Source organism: Pelophylax lessonae (genome assembly GCF_965119305.1).
Source record: "Pelophylax lessonae genome assembly, chromosome: 12".
Classification (NCBI taxonomy): domain Eukaryota; kingdom Metazoa; phylum Chordata; class Amphibia; order Anura; family Ranidae; genus Pelophylax; species Pelophylax lessonae.
In genome coordinates this window covers 197,897,026-197,918,369 of record NC_138779.1, presented here as the reverse complement: position 1 = coordinate 197,918,369, position 21,344 = coordinate 197,897,026, and the positions used below count along the sequence as shown (strand labels likewise).

At 45.7% G+C, this 21,344-nt stretch overlaps 1 protein-coding gene across 2 annotated transcripts in view; it reads right to left on the bottom strand.

The window, feature by feature from the left end:
• Positions 1-21,344, bottom strand: part of XRCC1 (X-ray repair cross complementing 1) — a 47,995-nt gene extending 26,651 nt beyond the window's left edge. The window contains exons 1-7 of one of the 2 annotated variants that reach the window (XM_082273104.1): positions 21,288-21,344; positions 14,462-14,626; positions 11,149-11,241; positions 9,012-9,119; positions 4,538-4,696; positions 2,243-2,317; positions 598-715 (exon numbers count right to left, since the gene is read on the bottom strand). In XM_082273104.1, coding sequence (XP_082129230.1) covers positions 598-715; positions 2,243-2,317; positions 4,538-4,696; positions 9,012-9,119; positions 11,149-11,241; positions 14,462-14,512 — 604 coding nt within the window. In that variant the 5' untranslated portion in view covers positions 14,513-14,626; positions 21,288-21,344. Of the gene's footprint in view, positions 1-597; positions 716-2,242; positions 2,318-4,537; positions 4,697-9,011; positions 9,120-11,148; positions 11,242-14,461; positions 14,627-21,277 lie in introns of both variants that reach the window. The other variant, XM_082273105.1, reaches the window with a different exon arrangement.

Below are 21,344 nucleotides of genomic sequence, written 5' to 3'. Positions count from 1 at the left end.
CGACAGAGAAAGAAAAAAAAATACAGAGGGCGCACCAGCCTAGCGCCTTACCTTTGCAGCAATTTATTTTTATAAAAGCATATACATCATACTCACAAAGGAGATGAAATAACAAGAGAAATAAAAGTGTTAGTCCACCGGAAGTCTCCACTTTAGCATAGTCCGCTGGTACAAACAGTAGTGGGATGTAAACCTCCAAATATAGCTTATGCGTTTCGGGGTGTCCCCCCTTCCTCAGAGCTCTGTAATGCGCTGGGTGGCTGCGCCCTCTGTATTGTTTTCCTATTACAGCAGCATTGCCAGTCTGGGGAGAGGGCAGTGCTAATAACAGTGTTGTAAGGCATAATACGAGCAGAGAAATCATATAGGCTGCCTCTCAGATCCTTCTGCAATGCTTGGGGAAAGGCTGTGTTACATCCCAGACATTTACCAAGCGTTTTTCCCAGCTATTGTTTTAATTTATTTGGCGATTTATTTGTACATGGGAAGTCAAGTTTATGGCAAAAAAAAAAAAAAGCGTGAGTCAAGAGTAAATTTAAAAATGATGTCAGATTCAATGAATTCCTCTACTTTTTTCAAACATAAAGAGGGGGTTACCTTTTGAAGGGGTACCTTCTGGCTTGCTGGGGCGACTGAAAAAGAGACTCCCAGGACGCATTGATGGTGGTGAGCTCTCCTCCTCCTTCACCTTAAACTGGCCCAATTTAGTGACTTTCTATAGATAAAATAAACATTAGAACACAATTTTGCCAGCAGCAACAGGATGCCAGCTGTCATTTTTTCTAAGGCAGGTTACAAAAATAAAGCAGGAACCCAAACATTTATATTTTTCTTGACTCTTTAACCACTTGCCGACCGGTCACGTTGACCGTACTGCGGCAAAGTCGCTGGACTCCTCCCCCTGTAAACGGCGCTCGCGCGCCGCCGGAGGCGCGCTCCCGCTGTTTTCATTCACAGCGGGAGTCGGGCCAGGGGAGGAGCGTCGGCGATCGCCGCTGCTCTTCCCCGATCGTCGGGGAATCGAGTTTGGAGATCCGCCCGCTTGTGTAAACAGAGCAGGCGGATCTACTAAGTGACAAGGAGTGACAGATTGCAGGGTTCAGCATAGCTGAACCTGCGATCTGTCCCTGTATCACTCAGTCACCTCCCCCCCACACACGTCAGTAAGCACCAGGCATACATTAACCCCTCCCTCTCCAATAAAATTAACCCCTTCCCTGACAGTGTCATTTTTACAGTAACAGTGCATATTTATAGCACTGATTACTATAGAAATGACACTGGTACCCCCAAAAGTGTCAAAAATGTCAGTCAAGGGTCCGATCTGTCCGCCGCAATGTCGCAGTCACGCAAAAAAAAAAAAAAATCGCAGATCGCAGCCATTACGCGTTAAAAAAAACCCACCAAAAATGACAGAAATCTTTCCCTTAGTTAGTAAACGCAATAACTTTTGCGCAAACCAATCAAAATACGCTTATTGTGATTTTTTTTACCAAACATATGTAGCATAAAACAAATTGGCCAAAAATTTAAAAAATGTTTGATTTTTACATTTTTTTGGGGGTAATTTCATATAAAAAAATGTTAAAAATAGTTATTTTTTTTTTTAAATTGTCGCTATTTTTTTGTTTATAGCGCAAGAAGTAAAAATTGTACAGGTGATCAAATACCACCAAAAGTAAGCTCTGTTTGGGGGAAAAAAAGGACGTAAATTTCGTTTGGGTACAGCGTCGCGCGACCGCGCAATTGTCACTTAAAGTCGCACAGCCCCGAATCGCAAAAAGTGGCCTGGACGTAAGACAGCAAAATCCTCCGGTGGTAAAGTGGTTAAAAATGTAAACTGAAATCAGAGCATATATATAAAAAAAATATGATTGAACCCAGGCCATGTATGATTTTTTTTTATATATTTTAACATAAAACTGGTATAGGAGTCTTGATACAAGCCCCCTGGAAGCCTCACATTGAGAGATGGATGGGCAGCACACCGAGTCAATCAGGGCTCTGCTGCATTTGTCATGTCAGTTTACCTTCATCAAGATGGTAAAGCAGAGTGATGACCTCATCAGTGTGCTTCTACTCCTTATCGATCAAATCACAGACTGGTGACCAAGCAGTAGAAGAGAAAGGTATGGTCACCGGCCAGATCACAAGTTTGCTAGGAGTTCAGCTTTAACATTTCTTTTCATTTGCCCAATACTATTCTTTACACCACACACATAATACCAATTGATCTTCATACCGGAGAAGTAGGAGTTGGTTCATCTTTGTCCGGTGGAGAGTGAAAGCGAATAAATGACAATCCGTACGCCAGATTCTAATGTAAAATAGAGAAATAAAAAGATAACGTGATCACATATATAAAGTACTATTAAACCATCATTAACCACTTCCCGCCCACCATATAGCAGAATGACGGCCGCAAAGTTGTTAATGCGGAGTTCCAGCCATTTCACTCACCTGTCCAACGGTCCAGCGATGCGGCCGTCCGAAGCCTCGATCCTCTCCCTCGGCGCCGGCATCACTGATGTGGGCACCCGGCTGTGACAGTTTGCAGCTTCACAGCCGGGTACCCACTGCGAATTCGTGAGTCGCGTCTTGATTGGCCGGCAATCTTCTGGGACCTCTTACATGTCCCAGAAGATTGCAGGGAGGGAGGGGAAGAGGAGAACTTCCATTCAGGGCGCTGCAGCGCTCCGAGCGGAAGTGGGAGTGGGTACCTGTCAAAACTAGGTACCCGCTCCCCCCCCAAAAAAAATGACATGCCAAATGTGGCATGTCAGGGAGTTAGAATACATAAAGCGGAAGTTCCATTTTTGGGTGGAACTCCGCTTTAAGTTATCCGGATTGGGCGTCATATGGCATCCAGCAGGATAAGCCGCTCACGCGCACAGGGGGGGCAATCGGTGGTGCGGTGTGTCACTCTGACACACAGCATCTCCTATCTCGGTAAAGAGCCTATGACGTAGGCTCTTCACCATGTGATCAGCTGTGACCAATTACAGCTGGTCACATCATCGCCAGGAAGTGCCATTTATCAACCTTCCTCAGTTCGCGCTGACAAGGCGCGAGTAGAGGAGAACTGATCGGTGGCTCTCCTGACAGGTTGGGTCTGCATTGATAATCAGAGCATTGATTATCAGTGCAGACCCATCAGGGATGCCAACTAGAGCCCATGAGGAATGCCCACTGGAGCCCACCATGGATGCCAACCCATGCCACTAGGGATGCCAACCCGTGGCCACAAGTATTCCAAACAGTGCTCAAAGATGCCAATCAGTGCCCATTAGTAATGCCTGTCAGTGCCTTCTCATCAGTGCTGCATATTAGCAGTGTTAATTTTGACAGCAAATTTCGATTTCGTTTAAGTTATAGTCTTTTGACTAAAATGCCATTTTAGTTTTAGTCATATTTTAGTCATCTGAATTGTTTTAGTTTTAGTCATATTTTAGTCGACTGAAATCTCCAGTACATTTTAGTCAACTATAAATCGAATAGGTTTAGGTTAATTGTAATGCATTATTTAAACATTTCTCTAGCATGTACCATGTGATCACTGTGACCTGAAAGGAAGCCATCCGTTGTTTACAACTGTCATGTGACCTGCTGAGATTGGTTACAGCGGTCACATGGTATCGGCAGCAGGTCAGTACAGTGATCAGTCATCGGCTGTGTTTCGTGGACGCAGATGGTGACAGATAGCGCCGCGCTCCAGGACAACGGCATGTGACATCCACCCTGATCGACAAGTGGCCAGCCCCAACCTCATCCGCAGGTTAAAAACTGTTACTGCCTTGTAATTAAATGCTTTAAGGGTCCTTTAATATGGGATTGACTCCGTTTTGCTCGCTGAGCAGGCGGATGACAGCTCCGTCTCTGCTTACTTTGCAGAGACGGACCAGTCAGATCCCTGCTGCTCTCCTCTATGGGACTGCCTGTCCGTTTTCACCTGATCCTCCAAACAGATGGAAAATAGGGTTTCCATCCGTCTGGATTTCACGGACAGGATCGGATAGCAGTGGAGATGTCACCGCTGACATCCGCTGCTCCATACAGGTACATGGAGCATCCAATCAGGTCCACCTGAAAAACTGACAGGCAGACCTGATCGGAAAGCCCGTCTGAAAGGGGCCTAAGGATTATTAGCAAATCTGTCTGTATGTACTTTTATGCGTAAAGAGGAGAAATGAGAAACAAAAATGAAAACTTTTTTTTTTTTAGTTTTGATTAGATGGGGGGCAGTTTATAGTTATCTTTGGTCAAAGTGGGATTTTCCCTCACTTTTGGAGAGATTTCCTCTTGCTATCTGGCAGGCACACTGTCCCAGAGGCTTCCATACCTGGAACTAGTCTGCAAATCAGAAGCTGTGACTTCACTCCCAACAAAAGTTTGCTGCATGCTTGCTGCAGCTCAGTATCTCCTAAAGTACTGAAGCCAGATACAGCCAGATGAAGGTCAGAAATAGCAGACTACATATTTCCCTCAACCCAGTTTCATTTAAAATATAAAAAAACAAGAGCACTTTGGTAAAGCTCACCTTTGCGTATGGCTGAGTGCAAGCGATCTTCACTCTGTCCCATTTCTTCTCAGCTGTTGCCTTCACCAGTTTATCTGGCCCGAACATCCTTGTGCGATTCAGGTTGGTTCCACCTTTGCTCTCGCTAGGCGACATGAATGAAGACATTCCCAGGATCACCTGCCCAGAAAGTTAAAGCCTTACTGCACATTCTGATATGCTGCATGATGTATACTGCTGTGGGTTTTTTTGCCTACATTAGCTGTCAAAAAGGGGGATTCATAAAACCCCCAAATGCATGGATATCAACTTTTTGTAAAATACATTTTTACTTTATCTGAGCACCTGACCAATCCAACCCAATGGCACCCCATTACCTGCTGTACTTTATATTTTCATACAACACTCCCCAGCTTTTGCCGGGTGCCTATGGCCCAAACAGCTGCCTAATAACCACAATTATGTTACAAGTCTAAAACATTAAAGTAATTGTAAAGTCGCGTTTTTTTTTTTAAAATAACAAACATGCTATGCTTACCTCCTCTGTGCAGTTGGTTTGCACAGAGCAGCCCAGATCATCCTCTTCTCTGGTCCCTCTTCGCTGATTCTGGCCCCTCCCCTCTGGCGAGTGCCCCAACAGCAAGCAGCTTGCTATGGGGGAACCAAAGATGAGCTGCAGCTGTGTGTGTGTCCATTCAGACTTGGAGCTGCTGTTTGGCCCCACCCCTTCTCTCTCCTGATTGGCTAACTGATTTTGATTGACAGCAGCTGGAGCCAATGGTGCCGTTGCTGTGTCTCAGTCAATCAAGAGGGAGAGTTGAGGGACTCATGGACATTGCTGGGTAAAGATGGGATAAGTATTAGGGGTGCTGGGGAGGCTGCTACACACAGAAGGCTTTTTATCTTAATGCATGGAATGCATTAAGATAAAAAACCTTCTGCCTTTACAACTCCTTTAATCACATGCTCAGCTCCTGCGCCACTTTCTATTACACTTGAAAAAAACTCATGGCATTATGTGCTATGGCATTCATTGACTAAAACCCCCCAAAAAAAAAAAAGCCAATTGGGGGGCAGCTGCTTGCTGAGCTAAAATGTATCCATAGCCAGCTTTTTCATTTTGACTCACTTCCCAGAGACACGAGAAAAACTGAGAAGAATTCCTTATTTAGACAGTTGTCACAGCAACCAACATCCTCATAGAAACATAAGAGAGGTGGTAGAAAAAGACCAAGTGGTCCATCAAATGTTTTTTTTTTTTTTTAACCTTTTTGTCTCAATATAGATCTGGATTTCTCTGTTGACTGGATCCCTACTTCTGCTGGAAGTCTGTTCCAAGCATCAACTACTCTTTTGGTAAAATAATACTTTCTAAGATTTGTTTTGAACTTTTCTCCTGCTAGTTTGAGGTTATGTCCTTGTACTCTTGATCTTAGCTTCATATTGAAAACCCTGCCTTCCTCCATCCTTCCCCCTGATCGGGATCCTTCTAGCGATAACTAAAAATCAATGTAGAGGAATCCGGGACCTTTTTCCCCTGCTGGTGATCCTTCTAGTGAAAATTAAAGATCTACAGTGGGTATAGAAAATAATCACCCCCCCCTTTTAAATAAACAAATTTTGTTGCTTTACAGACTGAAATGCAGACAGATACAGTTTTTGTTTTATCCAGCTGTATTTACTCAGTGCAGCTTATAAAATCCAAGTGACACCAAAATGTCAGGAAAAAAAATATAAAATCAAAAACAGGATCACTGAGTTGGAAGAAGGATCCCCCTTATGTCAGTATTTTATTGAACCAGCTTTTGCTTTAATTACAGGATTTAGTCTATTGGGATAGGTCTCTACTAACTTTGCACATCTAGATGTTGCAATATTTGCCCACTCTTCTTTGCAGAATTGCTCAAGTTCAGTTAAATTTGATAGTGACCGTTTGTGGACTGCAGTCATCTAGTCGTTCCACAGATTTTCAAAGCGGTTTAGGTTGGGGTTCTAACTAGGCCAAAAAATAATTTGACGGTATTTTTCCCCATCCATTTTGAGGCCAAATAATTAAATTTTAGTCTAATCTGACCATAACACCTTTTTCCATGTGGCCTCAGAATCTTCATGGTGCGTTTTGGCAAAGCTCAGTAGTGACTGTGTGGCCTTTCTTGAGGAGGGGCTTTTTTCTTGCAGCCCTCTCATACAATCCACATTTGTGGAGAATTTGTGATATTGTTGTCACATGCACACAATGAACACTCTTTGTCATAAATCCCTGCAACTGCTTCAGAGTTGCTGTAGGCCTCTTGGTGGCCTCTCTGACCAGTTTCCTCCTGGATTTTTCATCCGGTTTGGAGCGATGTCCTGGTCCCTTTAAAGTCCTAGTGATTTGGAGAACACCACAGAGAGGCCTCTTTGACCCCCGTTGTTGCTCCCTGTTCTTTTTCTTGGTCTGTGTTGTACCAAATACCGTCCACTTCCTAATAACAGATTTCACTGTGCTTCTAGGCATTGATAAAGCCTTTGAAATGCTTTTGTACCCTTATGACTTTTGCCTGTCCACAACCGGATCCCGGTGACAATGCCACCCATAGTTGATGGTTTGCTTCAGTTGAACTACCAGAGACTGAAATGCTCCAGGATAGCTCTTTTCATGCTGAGCTAATCACAATGATCACAGCTGAAAGTTAAATGGCCTTGTGTGCCATTGAGAAGGTGATCAGCTAATACTGATGAAGTTTACAAGTCGTTTTTAGGAGGGCGTGATCCTTTTTTCAACTACTTTTTAAAAACATTTTCTGACATGTTGGTGTTATATCTTTCACTTGGATGTTATAAGTTACATTGAGTAAATGCAGCTGGATAAAACAAAAAAATGTGTCTCTCTTTATTTTAGACTGCAAAGCAACAAAATGTGATTATTTTAAAGAGGGGTGATTCTATACCCACTCTATATAGGGGAATCAGGACCTCCTTCCACCTGCTGGGTATACCTCTAGTAATATAAAGATATACCGTATTTATCGGCGTAAAACATGCACTTTTTCCTCCTGAAAATGGAGTGCAAAACATGCGTGCGTATTATATACCACTATTTAAAAAAAAAAAAATAGCCAATTGGGGGAGGATGCCAGGCAGGGCCAATCCTGGGTGGGTGCACAGGGTGCGCCGCACCCTGATGTAGATTTGAGGGGGCCCAGGGCCAGGCCTAGGGGAAGGGAGGGTGAGCACCGCCTGAGTACAGAGCGGGGATCTCCCGCTTACCCGGTGGTCCCACAAAGTCCCACCTCCCATGATAGAAAGCACACTGGTCCAATGCCGGGACGTGTGACGTCTATCATAGGAGGTGGGACTTCAGAAGACAGAGACCGTAAGGTAAGCGGGAGATCCTCGCTTTTTTTAATCCCACGGCTCTCCTCTCCCAGCACTGATGGGACACTAGGGAGGCTGCATTCATGGGCACTGGTGAGGCTGCATTCATGGGCACTGGTGAGGCTGCATTCATGGGCACTGGTGAGGCTGCATTCATGGGCACTGGTGAGGCTGCATTCATGGGCACTGGTGAGGCTGCATTTGATTAAAAAAAAAAAAAGTTCTGAGCTACCCTTATTTTGCTTCAAATTTCTTTATTTAAGCTTTAGGATTTTTTCCTGAAACTCCCCTCTTAAAATGAAGGTGTGTGTTATACGCCAATAAATACGGTATATAGGGGAATCAGGATCTCCTTCTGCTGGTGATCTCTCTAGTGATATAAACCTCTTTATCGTGAAATCAGGACCTTCTTTCTAATAATATAAGGAACTTTATAGCGGAATCAGGACCTCCTTCCTCCTGCTGGTGATCCCTCTAGTGATATAAAGATCTATATAATGGAATCAGGACCACCTTTCACCTGCTGGTGATCCCTCTAGTGAAATAAAGATGTATATAGAGTAATCAGGACCTCCTTCCTCCTGCTGGGGATTCTTCTAGTGATATAAAGATGTTTATAGAGGAATCGGGACCTTCTTCCTTCTGCTGGTGATCTCTCTAGTGATATAAAGAGCTATATAGTGGAATCAGGATATTCTCCCTACTGCTTGTGATCTCTCCAGTGATATAAAGAAGTATAAAGAAGTATATAGAGGAATCAGGGCCTCCTTCCTCCTGCTGGTGATCCCTCTAGTGATATAAAGATCTTTATAGCGGAATCAGGACCTCCTCCCTTCTGCTCTAGTGATGCATCCCAGAATTTGGTTAGCTTTCCCCACTGCCAGGCCACAGTGTTTGATCACTGGAAAATTTCACTTTCTGTACCAGTGACAACTGTAAAATGTTTGATTTCCCATAACTTTCTGTCCTAGTGACACAGGTCATCAGGACAAACTTCAGGTGTTTTTCGAGTCTACCTCTGACAAAATACCGAAAGCAGCAAAAAAAAAAAAAAAAAGCGAGGGAAAAAAACACAGACACCTTTTCCCTATACAAAACTACAAAAGTTCAAATTTCCACATTAATATTCTAAACTCACCTCATACTCCTGTTCACTCACAGAGGTTGAGTGGCCGACCAAAACTTCCACAAAGGCAGAGCCTTCATTTCCTATGTCAATACTGTGGATTTGTTCTTCCTTTTCAAACTACAACACAGACGAGAAAGCACGATACAAATCAATTATCAAATATACGAAATCACATGTATGTTTTAGAATCAAAATGGAGAAAACAAGTCAGCCTGACTGTCCCTGGCCACCCCTTCCATTCTACATGCAAATGCAGCCTGCCTAGGAACTCCCGCTCCTCCAGAGTGACATCTACCCATCAAGGAATTCTGATGTTTGCTCCTCCCAAAAGCCATCCCACTAATTGCATCGGGGCTGAGAGTTCTCCAGAGTACCCAGGGAGGGTGATATGATGTTTTCAGGAAGCTATGTGCAGCACCCTGCTGAAACCTCCTACTAGCCATGATCCGTCTGCATTGCACAAAGACCTGGTGATGACTTCAATAGGTCTGAAAACAAAAAAATGTAACCCAAAAATGTCATTTGCATGAAGTTCTGAGTTTGATGACACTGGTTGAATTTTCTGTGAGCTCAAGCTGTAGTTAACAAGCTCTGCCACCACCTGAGGGGGCTTCACCATATCGGCATTGGGCTTACAATGCAATACTGCAGTGCAGTGCTGAATTCATAACGTGCCGTTGCCCTCTGCAGTATTGAAGATCACCCATGAATGATGTCTGATAAAGAGGAAGAGCACTTTCTCTTATAGACTCAAAGAGGTTCATTTACTAATGTGTGCAAAATCTGGTGCAGCTCTGCACAGAAACCAATCAGCTTTGAGGTTTTTTTTCTTCTCAAAGCTTAAAAAGATTGTAAAGTCTTGTTTAAAAAAAATAAATAAACGTTATACTTCCCTCCTCTGTGCAGTTGGTTTTGCACAGAGCAGCCCGGATCCTCCTCTTCTCGGGTCCCTCGTTGCTGCTCCTGGCCCCTCCCTCCCATCGAGTCCACCCACAGCAAGCAGCTTGCTATGGGGGCACCCGAGCCGAGCTGCAGCTCCAGATAAGGAGTTGCCATTCGGCCCCACCACCTGTATCTCCTGATTGGCTAACTGACTTCGATTGACAGCCTCAGGAGCCAATGGTGCCGCGGCTGTGACTCGGCCAATCAGAGTGATTACCGGACGACCGAGGGACTCGCGGACATCGCTGGAGAAAGAAAGGGATCAGGTATTAGGGGGGCTGCTAAACCCAGAAGGCTTTTTATCTTAATGCATAGAATGCATTAAGATAAAAAGCCTTCTGACTTTTCAACTCCTTTAACTGAACAAACTGATTGGCTACTATGCAGAGCTACACGAGATTCTGCACTTTCCAGTTTTAGTAAATCAACTCCAGTATCTTTCAAAATATTTTTCATGCACAGCTGTATGGTGCTCCCCTTATGCAGCACTGCACTTCTTATATCTCTACTATACTCAGATGTTGGAGTTATAGACTCTGATATTGCTAGGGCATTGGTCCCCACCCCACCGCCTTATAGGTGTTGGTTTATGTTTTGTAATTTCTTTTATTCATAAAGCCAAGCGGGTTGTACTTTTGATATTTGTATTAGCCTGGGTTCACACTACTGCAATGCGGGAACCAGCGCGATTCTAGTGCGGGTTCCCACATCGCCTCTTACCTTCAGGCTGTTCACACTGCCCTCTGAAAATGGCTGCGGGTGTCAATACAAAGTTAATAACACCCCCAGATCGGTTTGCAGATCACAGTGTGAACTGTGAATTTGGACAGGAATCGGATCACATGGGTATGAACACCCTTGCGATTCGATTCCAGTGCGGGAAAAATAAAAAGTTTCTGCAGCATTTTCCTTTGAATGGGATGCAATTTCAGCCATACAAACTGTATGGCTGAATTCGCATCGCAGACATCACATGTGATCTGCTCAGCAATGAGGTGTGACTCACGTGCGATATCTGTGTTCGCAATAGTGGGAACCAAGGCTAAACAAAAAAAGAAAAAAAAGAGAGGAGAGGACCCCAGGGCATCACATGACTAATCAGTACTTGAATGGGTCCATTTTCTAAAAACAAATCAGTGCAGGAGAGTTGTGCGGTAGAACCTTTTGCTATAATACTTCAAACTTTTCAAAGTTTGTTTCTCACCTGCAGAATGACAGAGATCTGCTTCTCCCCAACTTGCTTAGCTTTCCACTTGCGATATGTGTCAGGTTTCAGCAAGTTCTCTGCTGTATGAGTCTGAAATGCAGAAAGAGAATAAAAATTTAACCCAACTAAAAAAGATTATTTCAGCATTTTTTGATAAGTGCATTTTTGCTTAGAGTGTTTTGAATTTCCAAGGGTTACATGTGTCCGTGATCACCTGGTTCTTTTTACAAATGATGGTTGCTGCAAAGACTGCGATTTATGTAATTTTCTAAGTTAAGTGTGAAGCAAAAAAAAAATTCAGGAAGGACGCACAGAGTGGGAAACTCCACAGGAGAGAAAAGTCCGGGATCACGTTAAAAGTGATCTTCCCCACCCACCAATTAACCTGAGAACAATAAAGCAATCTCAGTTTGGAAACACAAAGTTATAGTTACCCATCCCTCTTGCTTCGTTCGCACAGGGTGTGTCAATGCGTACACCAGTGCAAAGCCGTGTTTACTTGCACTGGGATGCACAGGTTTTCCATGTATCCCTGTAAAGGCAGTCCCATTAGTTTCAGCTGGGATTCAGCAGCTGCACAGACAGAGCCGCTGCTCCCAATTTGACATCTATGCAAGTGCAATGCCCCAAATGCACACTGCGTGAGTTCAGGGACATGCACTTGCATTCACATGGATGAATTGGGAGCAACAGCTGTGTTCATGCAGCAGCTGCATTCCAACTGACATCAATGGGACTGCCTGCACAGGGATGCACAACCTCTGCATCCCCATGCAGATAAACACGGTCTAGCACAGGCTTGTGTATTGATATACCCCATGTGAACAAAGCCTTTTAGGGCCATTTCACATACAGTGTGGTGACGAGCATTTTTCTGGACTGGAAGAACACGAGTCACCACTAGGTCACACAGAAAGCAATTGTTTTCTATGTATCCTATTCCAATTGTAACATTGCGCAGCAGTGAGCTGCAATAAAATGCAGACATGCGATAGATTGCAGCGTACAGGATGGGCTCATATGTCAGCGTACAGCAGTGGTGCGCACCACATTGATATATAGTGACATGAATGAAGTGTCACTTTGTACACTGTAAGTTTAGTAAAAAAAGGGAGCTGTGTGATACGCTGAAATGCAGTCAGAACAGACTGCTGCGGTTTAGTGTGCGGAAGCTGTCTTCAGCAGTGTGAATGGGCCCTTAAACAGGCCATAGACGAGTCGAAAACTGATCAAAAATTCTTGTCAATCGTCAAATCGTTTGTTTTTTGCATTATTAGTGTGCCATCTGCGACATGCAATTTTCGTGCTGCAATTGAACGTGCCTGATCCAACATGCTGGATTTGTTTTTAGAAACAAATGATGGCACAATCATATGAGCTATCTTCCTTTTTAAATCGACAGAACGGGAGAAAAACACAAGTGCCCATTTAAAAAAAAAAATGCCTTTTCCCTAAGATGTTGTAAAAACTCAGAAAATAATTTATTTCAGATGCGGTCTCCCCGGAGGGCACTGGAGGCGTAGCCTTCCCAGGGGGCAGTTGTGAGACATTAAATCAGATGTAAATACACGTTAAATCAGTTGATTTACATAGACTTTTTGACTGTTTAAACGCTAAGCATGCCGAACTGCATGAATCTGGGCTTTTTAGGTATGGGATTGGGGATCCATTGTAAAGGATAAGTTCACCTTTTTAAATATGTGGCCTTGCTTGGTGCAGAGGGGCTTGGCGCATATTTGCGTGAATTGCTGCCCAAACAGATGTGCCGAGAGCACTCGCGCTCCACAGTTTCCAGCGCCAAACCGAAAGCGATCGGAAGTTTTAGGATCATGTGACCGCTGTGACAGCCAATCACGGCGGTCACATGCTCTTAAGCTCCCAGCGTCATAAACCTCTTAAAAGGCCGAGAGGCGCCGGCGTGAAAAGGTTAATAAAAGCACATCTTTTTGAAATGTGTGTTTATTATTTCTTATTATTAGGAGCCCGGAAAGCATTGCACCCATGATCAGCAGATCCTGGGTGCCATGCAGAACTCCTGCAGACTTGTCAGTGTATCTGTCTTCTCGTACAGACATACTGACACACACTGACAGCAAGAGACAAGGAACTACCAGAGGGGCTCAACAGTGCCATGGTAAATCATTGAGAACTACAAGCCGGCAGGTGTCAGTACTTGTAGTTTCCCATTCACAGACCTCTGCGAATGAATGAATGAATGAATGAATGAATGAATGATGTAGCCGGGCAGCAGAACGTTTTTTTTTTTTTACAGGGACAGCAAGCGGATGGAGAAAGGATGTCTTTGATAACACCCCTTGTAGGCGGGCGAAACGCGTCAACGTACTTCCAGTAAATGGCAACCGCACTACGTCACTTCCTGTATCTCGTGGAACGCATGCCGGCTGCGTTCCCGGAAGGAGACTGTGATCGTTTTTTCTGATGTGGATTTTATGTCTTCTATACGCTTTTGTCCTTTATCGTTTGTGAGTATTTTTAACCCTTTATTTAAATAAAGATATTTTGCGGGCTTCACTATATTGGTCTATTCCTTTCCTTTGAGTGACACCAGAGGGATTTACAGCATCTGAGATCTATTGGTCCACCTATTTCAGAGGCTCACCTGTCCCTTGGGCAACTCCAGAAGGGGACATACTGTGCTGGAGAATCATTGGTTTACCCACTTCCAAGGCCCATTAACCTTTTGGTTCTGGTGAGTGGATCCCCAAAAGGGTTTTTGAAGCACTTTTCCACTGTTTGGAGCACCTCAGCACCTTTTGGCTTCAGCACCTTATTGAGTAGCTGCACCTATAGTGGGACTGTTTACTTAATTTTGGACATTTATTCGTGTCACCTTTTGCACCTTAGCACCAGTTATTGCATTTCGCTATTTATTGTATTTTGCATTAAGCATCATTGCACTTTATGCACATATTTTGAATTATCTAGTCCTGGCACCATTGCACTTTAATTTTTCCATGAATTGATGTTATTTATCTGTTGATATTTAGTCCAGCACGATTGCACTTTATGAATATTTATTTCTTATTGACACTTTTTACACCTACCTATTTTTGATATTTACACTATTGCAAGCGCTGTTTTTGCCATCTTTTATTTTTTCTTGGTTTTTACCTAGTGAACAGCAGCTGCAAAACACATTTATTAACACTTTCATTTTAAGCGCGAGTTATAATAATCTTTCTACACATGTTACATGTTTGACCCTAAGAAGGGGGCGGATCATGTAACATGTTCCCGAAGGTGAACTTATCCTTAACATTTCCAAATGACATCTCAGAAGGATACTCACAGTGTCTGCACTGCTGCAGGAGACCACGTGCTTCAGATTGATCTCAGGCATTGTCCGCTGATATCGGCTCTCCCACAGAACACCGAATACTGCTTCAGCTGCACACGGAGTGCGCCTCGCCTACCAATCCGCCTTGCTGTGTTAACGGGTGACAATGCATGCCCACTGCAACACACAATACAAAGGAATTCAGGATCAAGCTTCAATTGTATAATACATTTCCTTATAACATTTATGCTACTTTTGTTATTCCAGTCCATAGAACTAAAAAGCGTCCGAGAAAAGCGCTTGAAAGCTGAACTCCAGCCTTCCCTTTTACAGGCTCCTCTGGATTGAAATGGTTTATTCTGATTTAATTACACACTGTGAGCTTCTCACAATGTGCGTTAGAAGCTGCAGCAACTCAGATACCGCCTCTATTCCTGGCTGGAGGATGCCCTTTCCTACCCGGCCCAACTGTCCCTGGCCCATTCCTTGTTGGATTTCTTTAACGGAGGTTCGTTATCTTCACATGTGGGCATTGCCTAGGGTGGTCTGCATAAAAATGGCACCAGCCTAGGAACACCCACATCTCCAGACTGACACCCATCCATCAAGGTATTCTGACATTTGCACAACCCCTCCTAAGAGCCCACCCGCTGCTTACATCAGTGTTTCTCAACTCCGGTCCTCAGGGCACACTAATGCCTCGTACACACGATCAGATAAATTGTACGAAAAAAGTCACTTTCGACTTGATCGCACGATAATCTGATCCTAAGTACACAGTTTTCAATAGCCGATCACGACATTTCATCCAACAAAATCTGAAGGGAAAACTTTTGTCGTACGATAGCCTAGCAAACGACAATCGTTCAATCAGTACAGTATGCGTCCGCTAAAAATCGATCGACAAAGACCACGCAAGATCAGAAACACGAAAATAACCCGGAAAAAGCCTGGCTGCCATTGTTTTTGTTTTGCACCATCCGATACGTAGCTAAGCAACCAGGAAGCTTTTCCAGAATCGTACGAAAAAAAAATCATACGTTTAGTACGCATTTTTGAATTCGATATTAGTATCATGCAAAAAAATGCGAACGATAAGTCGTCCGATTATCTGATCGTGTGTACGAGGCATAACAGGCCAGGTTTGCAAGAAAACTGAAATACATCACAGGAGATGTCATTTGCTACTCAGTGATTGCAGTATTCTACAGTGGCGGCTGGTTCTCCATGGGCAGGGGGGCACAGACTGACCATACCACCCCCCCGGACAACACCAGCTCCAGCCCACACTGTCCCCCCAGTCACTGGCTCACTCACTCTGGGCAGGCAGCAGCGGCCCTCTCAGTCTCCTCCCTCCTCTCCTTGGCCAATAGCATGGCTTTTCCTTTCGGCCAATCGGGAAATGGGTCTCAGGACCTGCTTCCTGATTGGCCAGGAGGAGAACCAGTGTGGCAATTGCGAATATTCATTCACTATTGTCACACAACTGGGTGGGCTCAGGGTGCAGAGCTCTGCGCCCTGAGCCCACCCTTTTTTTGAAGCCTATTAGTGCTTCTGACTCTAATCACATGCTTCAAAAAAACAAAACCCCATTGGAATCCATGCGTCCGGCGCCCTGCATGTAGATTAGGGGGCTGGATGCATGGATGGGAGGGGGGGGGGGCGGCGCCCCTGCGCTCCCAATGGACGGGCCGCCACTGGTATTCTAGTCTGCATCTTCCCAAGGTAATATTTAAAATCTGGCCTGTTAGTGTGCCCCGAGGACCGGAGTTGAGAAACACTGGCTTAAATCATTCATTGGATTTCAGTTCTTTCATTATTGGAGGTGGAACATCTCATGTGGTCTACATGAAAATACACATTGGCAGCACACAGGAAAACACCTGTGATGATCCAAGGAGGATTCAGATACGGTAATCGGTAAATGGAAACGTAGTTTGATTAGATCAGGAACATAAAAGCACATACCACACCGGGTCCCGGTTGAGGCAGGGGAACTGTCCGAGGTGGGGGAAGTCAGATGGAGGATATCAAATGATCCAAATACCGCAATTGCCAGAGATGTTGACTGTGGAAAAGCCTCGCCGGAACCAGCCGGCGCGAAGATCAGCCATCACTGCGGCGCACAAGACAATTGTGCGGCATGCGGATGGAAAGCCGTTCACCTAGCAGGAACCAGTGTGGAAGGCAAGCATCCCCGTTGCCGTGATTACGCATTTCACACTCATGCGCTGACTTGATAAAGCGCATGCGCGCAAAACACGTAGTTTTGGCTGATATTCACGCCGGCTGTTCCGTCGAGGCTTTCCCCACAGTCAACATCTCTGGTAATAGCGGTATTTGGATCATTTGATATCCTCCATCCGACTTCTACACCTCGGACAGTTCCCCTGCCTCAACCAGGACCCGGTGTGGTATGTGCTTTTATGTTCCTGATCTAATAAAACAAACTACGTTTCCATTTACTGATTACCGTATCTGAATCCTCCATGGATCATCACAAGTGTTTTCCTGTGCGCTGTCAATGAATGCTGTACACTTTCCCAGCACCTTATCCCATGCTTCTTGGCTGGCAGCATAAAGACACTGATTGTGGGATATTGGAGAGCGATTGCATTCACCTTCCCACACAAGGGGAACATAGGGAGCGCCTGGAACTTTTTGTTTTACGTGCAAATACAGCCTGCCTAGGAAACCCCCCATCCCCCCCACTCCTCCAGACTGACATCTACCCATCAAGAAATGTTGATGTTTGCTCCTCCCAAGAGCCAGCCCTCTGCTTACATCATCAGGGCTGAGGGATCTTGAGAAGAGTACTGAGGCAGGGTGCTGTGATTCAGTATCCTGCCAGGCCCCTCCCACCAGTAATGATCTGCCTGCATTTCATAGCGAAGCAGAGACTCAGCGATTACAAAAGATATGTAATGAAGGCAGAAAAGTGATATGTAAGGTGTAGCACAGCAACGCTTTTGTTCATAGGTGCCCCTTATGTGTGCATTTATGGCTATATGTAGGTGAATGGGGCGGAGGACTCAACACTTTTTTTTTGGGGGGGGGGGGAGGTTTTTGGGCTTGAGTGTAACTTTCGTTTTTTTACACTTTTTTTAAAATTAATACATAGGGGACAAAAATGTCTCTGGGTGATGATTTCTTGTTTTTTTGGGGTGACGGGGCTCTCTTTATTGAGCCTCCAGTGAAGTGAATGGAGAGCAGATCCATCAGCTTGTACCCCGGCCATACTTGTTGGAGAAAATGACACCAGGACCCAGGAGTGATATTTTACTTATCGCTTCGGGGTCATTAGCAGGAAGGGAGGGGAAGATCAGCGAATGGTGGCACCTGTCACACCAGTCTTAGGCCTACCATCGATGGGAGTGTGGAGTATAAGAAACATGGCAGGGCTGGGGGTTGGGCGATCTGACGGCTGGATCGCTTCCATCTGACAACAGTTACAAATCAAATTTCTTCTTAAATTTAGACCAATATGTATTCTACTACATATCCCAATAAGCGTATATTGATTGGTTTACATCGGGGGGTCTTCAAACTATGGCCCTCCAGTTGTTCCGAAACTACAATTCCCATCATGCCTAGTCATGTGTGTGAATGTCAGAGTTCTACAATGCCTCAGGGGACGTGTAATTCTGCAACAGCTGGAGGGCCGTAGTTTGGCGATCCCTGGTTTACATGAACGTTATAGCGTCTACAAACTATGGGATATATACTGGAACTATTTTTATTTTTTTATACAAGTAATGGCAGCAATCAGCAACTTCTAGCGGGACTTCGATATTGCAGCAGACAATCGGACACTGACACTTTGTTGGAAGCAGTGACACTAATAAAGTGATCAATGCTACAAATATGCACTGTCACTGTACTAATGACACTGTCTGGGAAGGGGTTAAACATCTAGGGGTAATCAAAGGTTTTAATGTGTGCCTAGCCAGTGTTTGTGTATGTACACAGTGTGGTGTTTTTACTAATATGCTGGATTTAATGCCCTGCTTTGCAGGGAAAGAAAATCCATCAGATCCCTGCTGACAGAACAGAGCACTGCATTATTATATATATTATTACATAGGCAGAACTCTGCCGTGTGTCTCTCCTGTCAATCAGTGAGTGTCGGCGGACATCCATTGGCAGCCACCCGCTGATCGGCTTGTGCTGTGTCTAATCACAGCACAGTGGCGCACGCCCCCCTACCCGGAAGTGCCAATTCACGTGCCAGGTGCGTGATCCAGCGCAGGAGAGCCGCTCTGCCGCCATATACCGTATTTTCCGGCGTATAAGACGACCCCCCTAATTTTCATCTATCTGTAATACTTATACTTAGGTTACCTTGGAGATATTATACTCGGCGTATAAGACGACCCCCCATTTTTGAGGTTCAAAAGTAGTCTTATACGCCAGAAAATACAGTAACTAATTAATGCAGTCAGCAAGTGGTTGCCCTCCGGAGGATTTACCCCCCCCCCCCACCAGGCAATTTTTTGCGATACGGCACTGCACGTGCCCGATCCTGCCAGTGGGACATTTCCTGAGCAGTGCAGCTGCAGACCGGGAAACGTCTCACTGCCTGTGATTGGCGGTGTGCAATGTGGGTGTGCATGGACACACCATGATTGGTTACCATTCAGAGCAGCACCAAATAAGGAAGGGTCCTTGCACACAGGCTTTCTGCCCGGTGGACTCCGTTTTGCTCAGCGGGGATCAATCCGCCGATCCCCGCTGAGCAGGACGGATGACAGCTCCGTCTCTGCTTACCTTGCAGAGACGGAGCTGTCAGATCCCCGCCCTCCTCTACAAGCACTCAGTTTTTATCCGATCCTCCAGGGGTCTTCAAACTATGGCCCTCCAGTTGTTCAGGAACTACAATTCCCATCATGCCTAGTCATGTCTGTGAATGTCAGAGGTTTACAATGCCTCATGGGATGTGTAGTTCCTTAACAGCTGGAGGGCCGTAGTTTGAGGATCCCTGTTCTAGACGGATGGAAATGAGGTTTTTCATCCGTCTGGATTTCACGGATCGGATAGCAGCAGGTGTCAGGGAACATGCCACCGCTGACTTCCGCTGATCCATAGGGGTGCATGGAGCTTCCGATCAGGTCTGGCTGAAAAACTGACAGGCGGACCAGAGGAGGGCTGGAGTCTTCTGAATGCGGAGACCAGGGGAGATGGAGAGGAGAGGGTGCTGCAGCTGCACAATGAGGCGCAGAATCTGAAGGAGGAGTTCTGTCCTCCTCTCTGCTGGCGACTGCTGAGACAGGGGATGGTGAAAATGAGGGGAGTGCTGTAGCTGAGGAGAGAAGTGTGAGGGCCATATAAAATGACCTGGAGGGCCGGATTTGGCCCGCAGGCCTCGTGTTTGATACATGTGCTTTAGAAAGTAGCACAAAGTGTAGTAAACTGCATCCTGGAGTACCTCCAACCCCCTTGTAGGCACTGGTCCTAGCTCTACCAACTGCAGGAAATGCCAACCCACCTGGCTGCCTTTTCACCAGTCTACCTGACTGAATCTTAAGATCTCCCAGGACCTGATTGGAAAGCCTGTGTGAAAGGACCCTAAATCAACCCCAGTATGTCCATGCACACAGACATTAGAGATCAGCTCTGGCGTGTTCGGGATCGTAGTCCTGATCCCACCAGGAAGCGGACACTCCACACAGCCAATCACAGGCAGTGAGACATTTCCTGACCTGTGCAGCTATGGATGGGGAAATGTCTCACTGCCTGTGATTGGCTGTGTGTGGTGTCAGGGATCGTAGTCCTGACCCCGCCAGCAAGCGGACACTGCACACAGCCAATCACAGGCAGTGGGATGTTTCCTGACCTGTGCAGCTGCGGATGGGGAAATGTCCCACTGCCTGGGATTGGCGGTGAGTGTCCGGGATCGTAGTCCTGATCCCACCAGGAAGCGGACACTGCACACAGCCAATCACAGACATTGAGACATTTCCTGACCTGTGCAGCTGCGGATCAGGAAATGTCTCACTGCCTGTGATTGGCTGTGTGCAGCGTCCGCTTCCTGGCGGGATCAGGACTACGATCCCCAACACGCCAGATCCCATCTCTAATAGGCATTTAGAGGCAAAAAAAATACGTCCAGGCGCAGCAGCATCACGGCAGATAAATACGCCTGACTCATCTAAACGCACATTAACAGGAGGAGCATCCAGCACTCCATCGTCAATTAATTTCAATGGGCAGAATAAATGATTCTGGCCAATTAAATGAACGTCCAGGTGTTTGGCACGATTAAACGCATTTACGAGCGTCACGCATTTCTTTTTTCCTGCCAAAACGCCACTGCCGGGGAGGAAAGGGCGTCCGGGAGAGAGGTCCAAAGGATTCCGCGAACGTACGCGAAACGCGTCCTGTGCTTGTGGCGCCATAAATGGGTAAGGCGGCTCAAACGCAGCACGTGGACGCGTCAATACGCACAACACGCAGGCGGTTACAGAACGCATAAACGGGCAGTGAGCTACTTTGGCGTATTTATCGCACGTAGCGCGGGCCAATGAAATAAAGGGGCTGCCCTGTGCAGATTGAGCGAAAACACGCCTTCGCGACACAGCGTGAACATCACATTTAGTGAAATGAAGTTGTCCTGCTCATGTTAGGGGTATCACTACCGCCCCCCCCAAATGCCATTCCCCCTCTATAGAAGCAGCACACACAGAGGCTGTCCATAGGGGCCAGAGGACAGGTCCGGGCAGCCCTCCTCTACATACACTGTGTGTGAGAGATAGTCACACTTCAGTCACACTCCGCTCCTCTAACCCCCCTAGACAGGTCCTCTTTATCACACCCTCTCCTCACACACACCGGAACATACCATCCGTACACGTTTCCCGGGAAGATGCCGCGAACAAACCTCCCGCCCCGGAAGTGA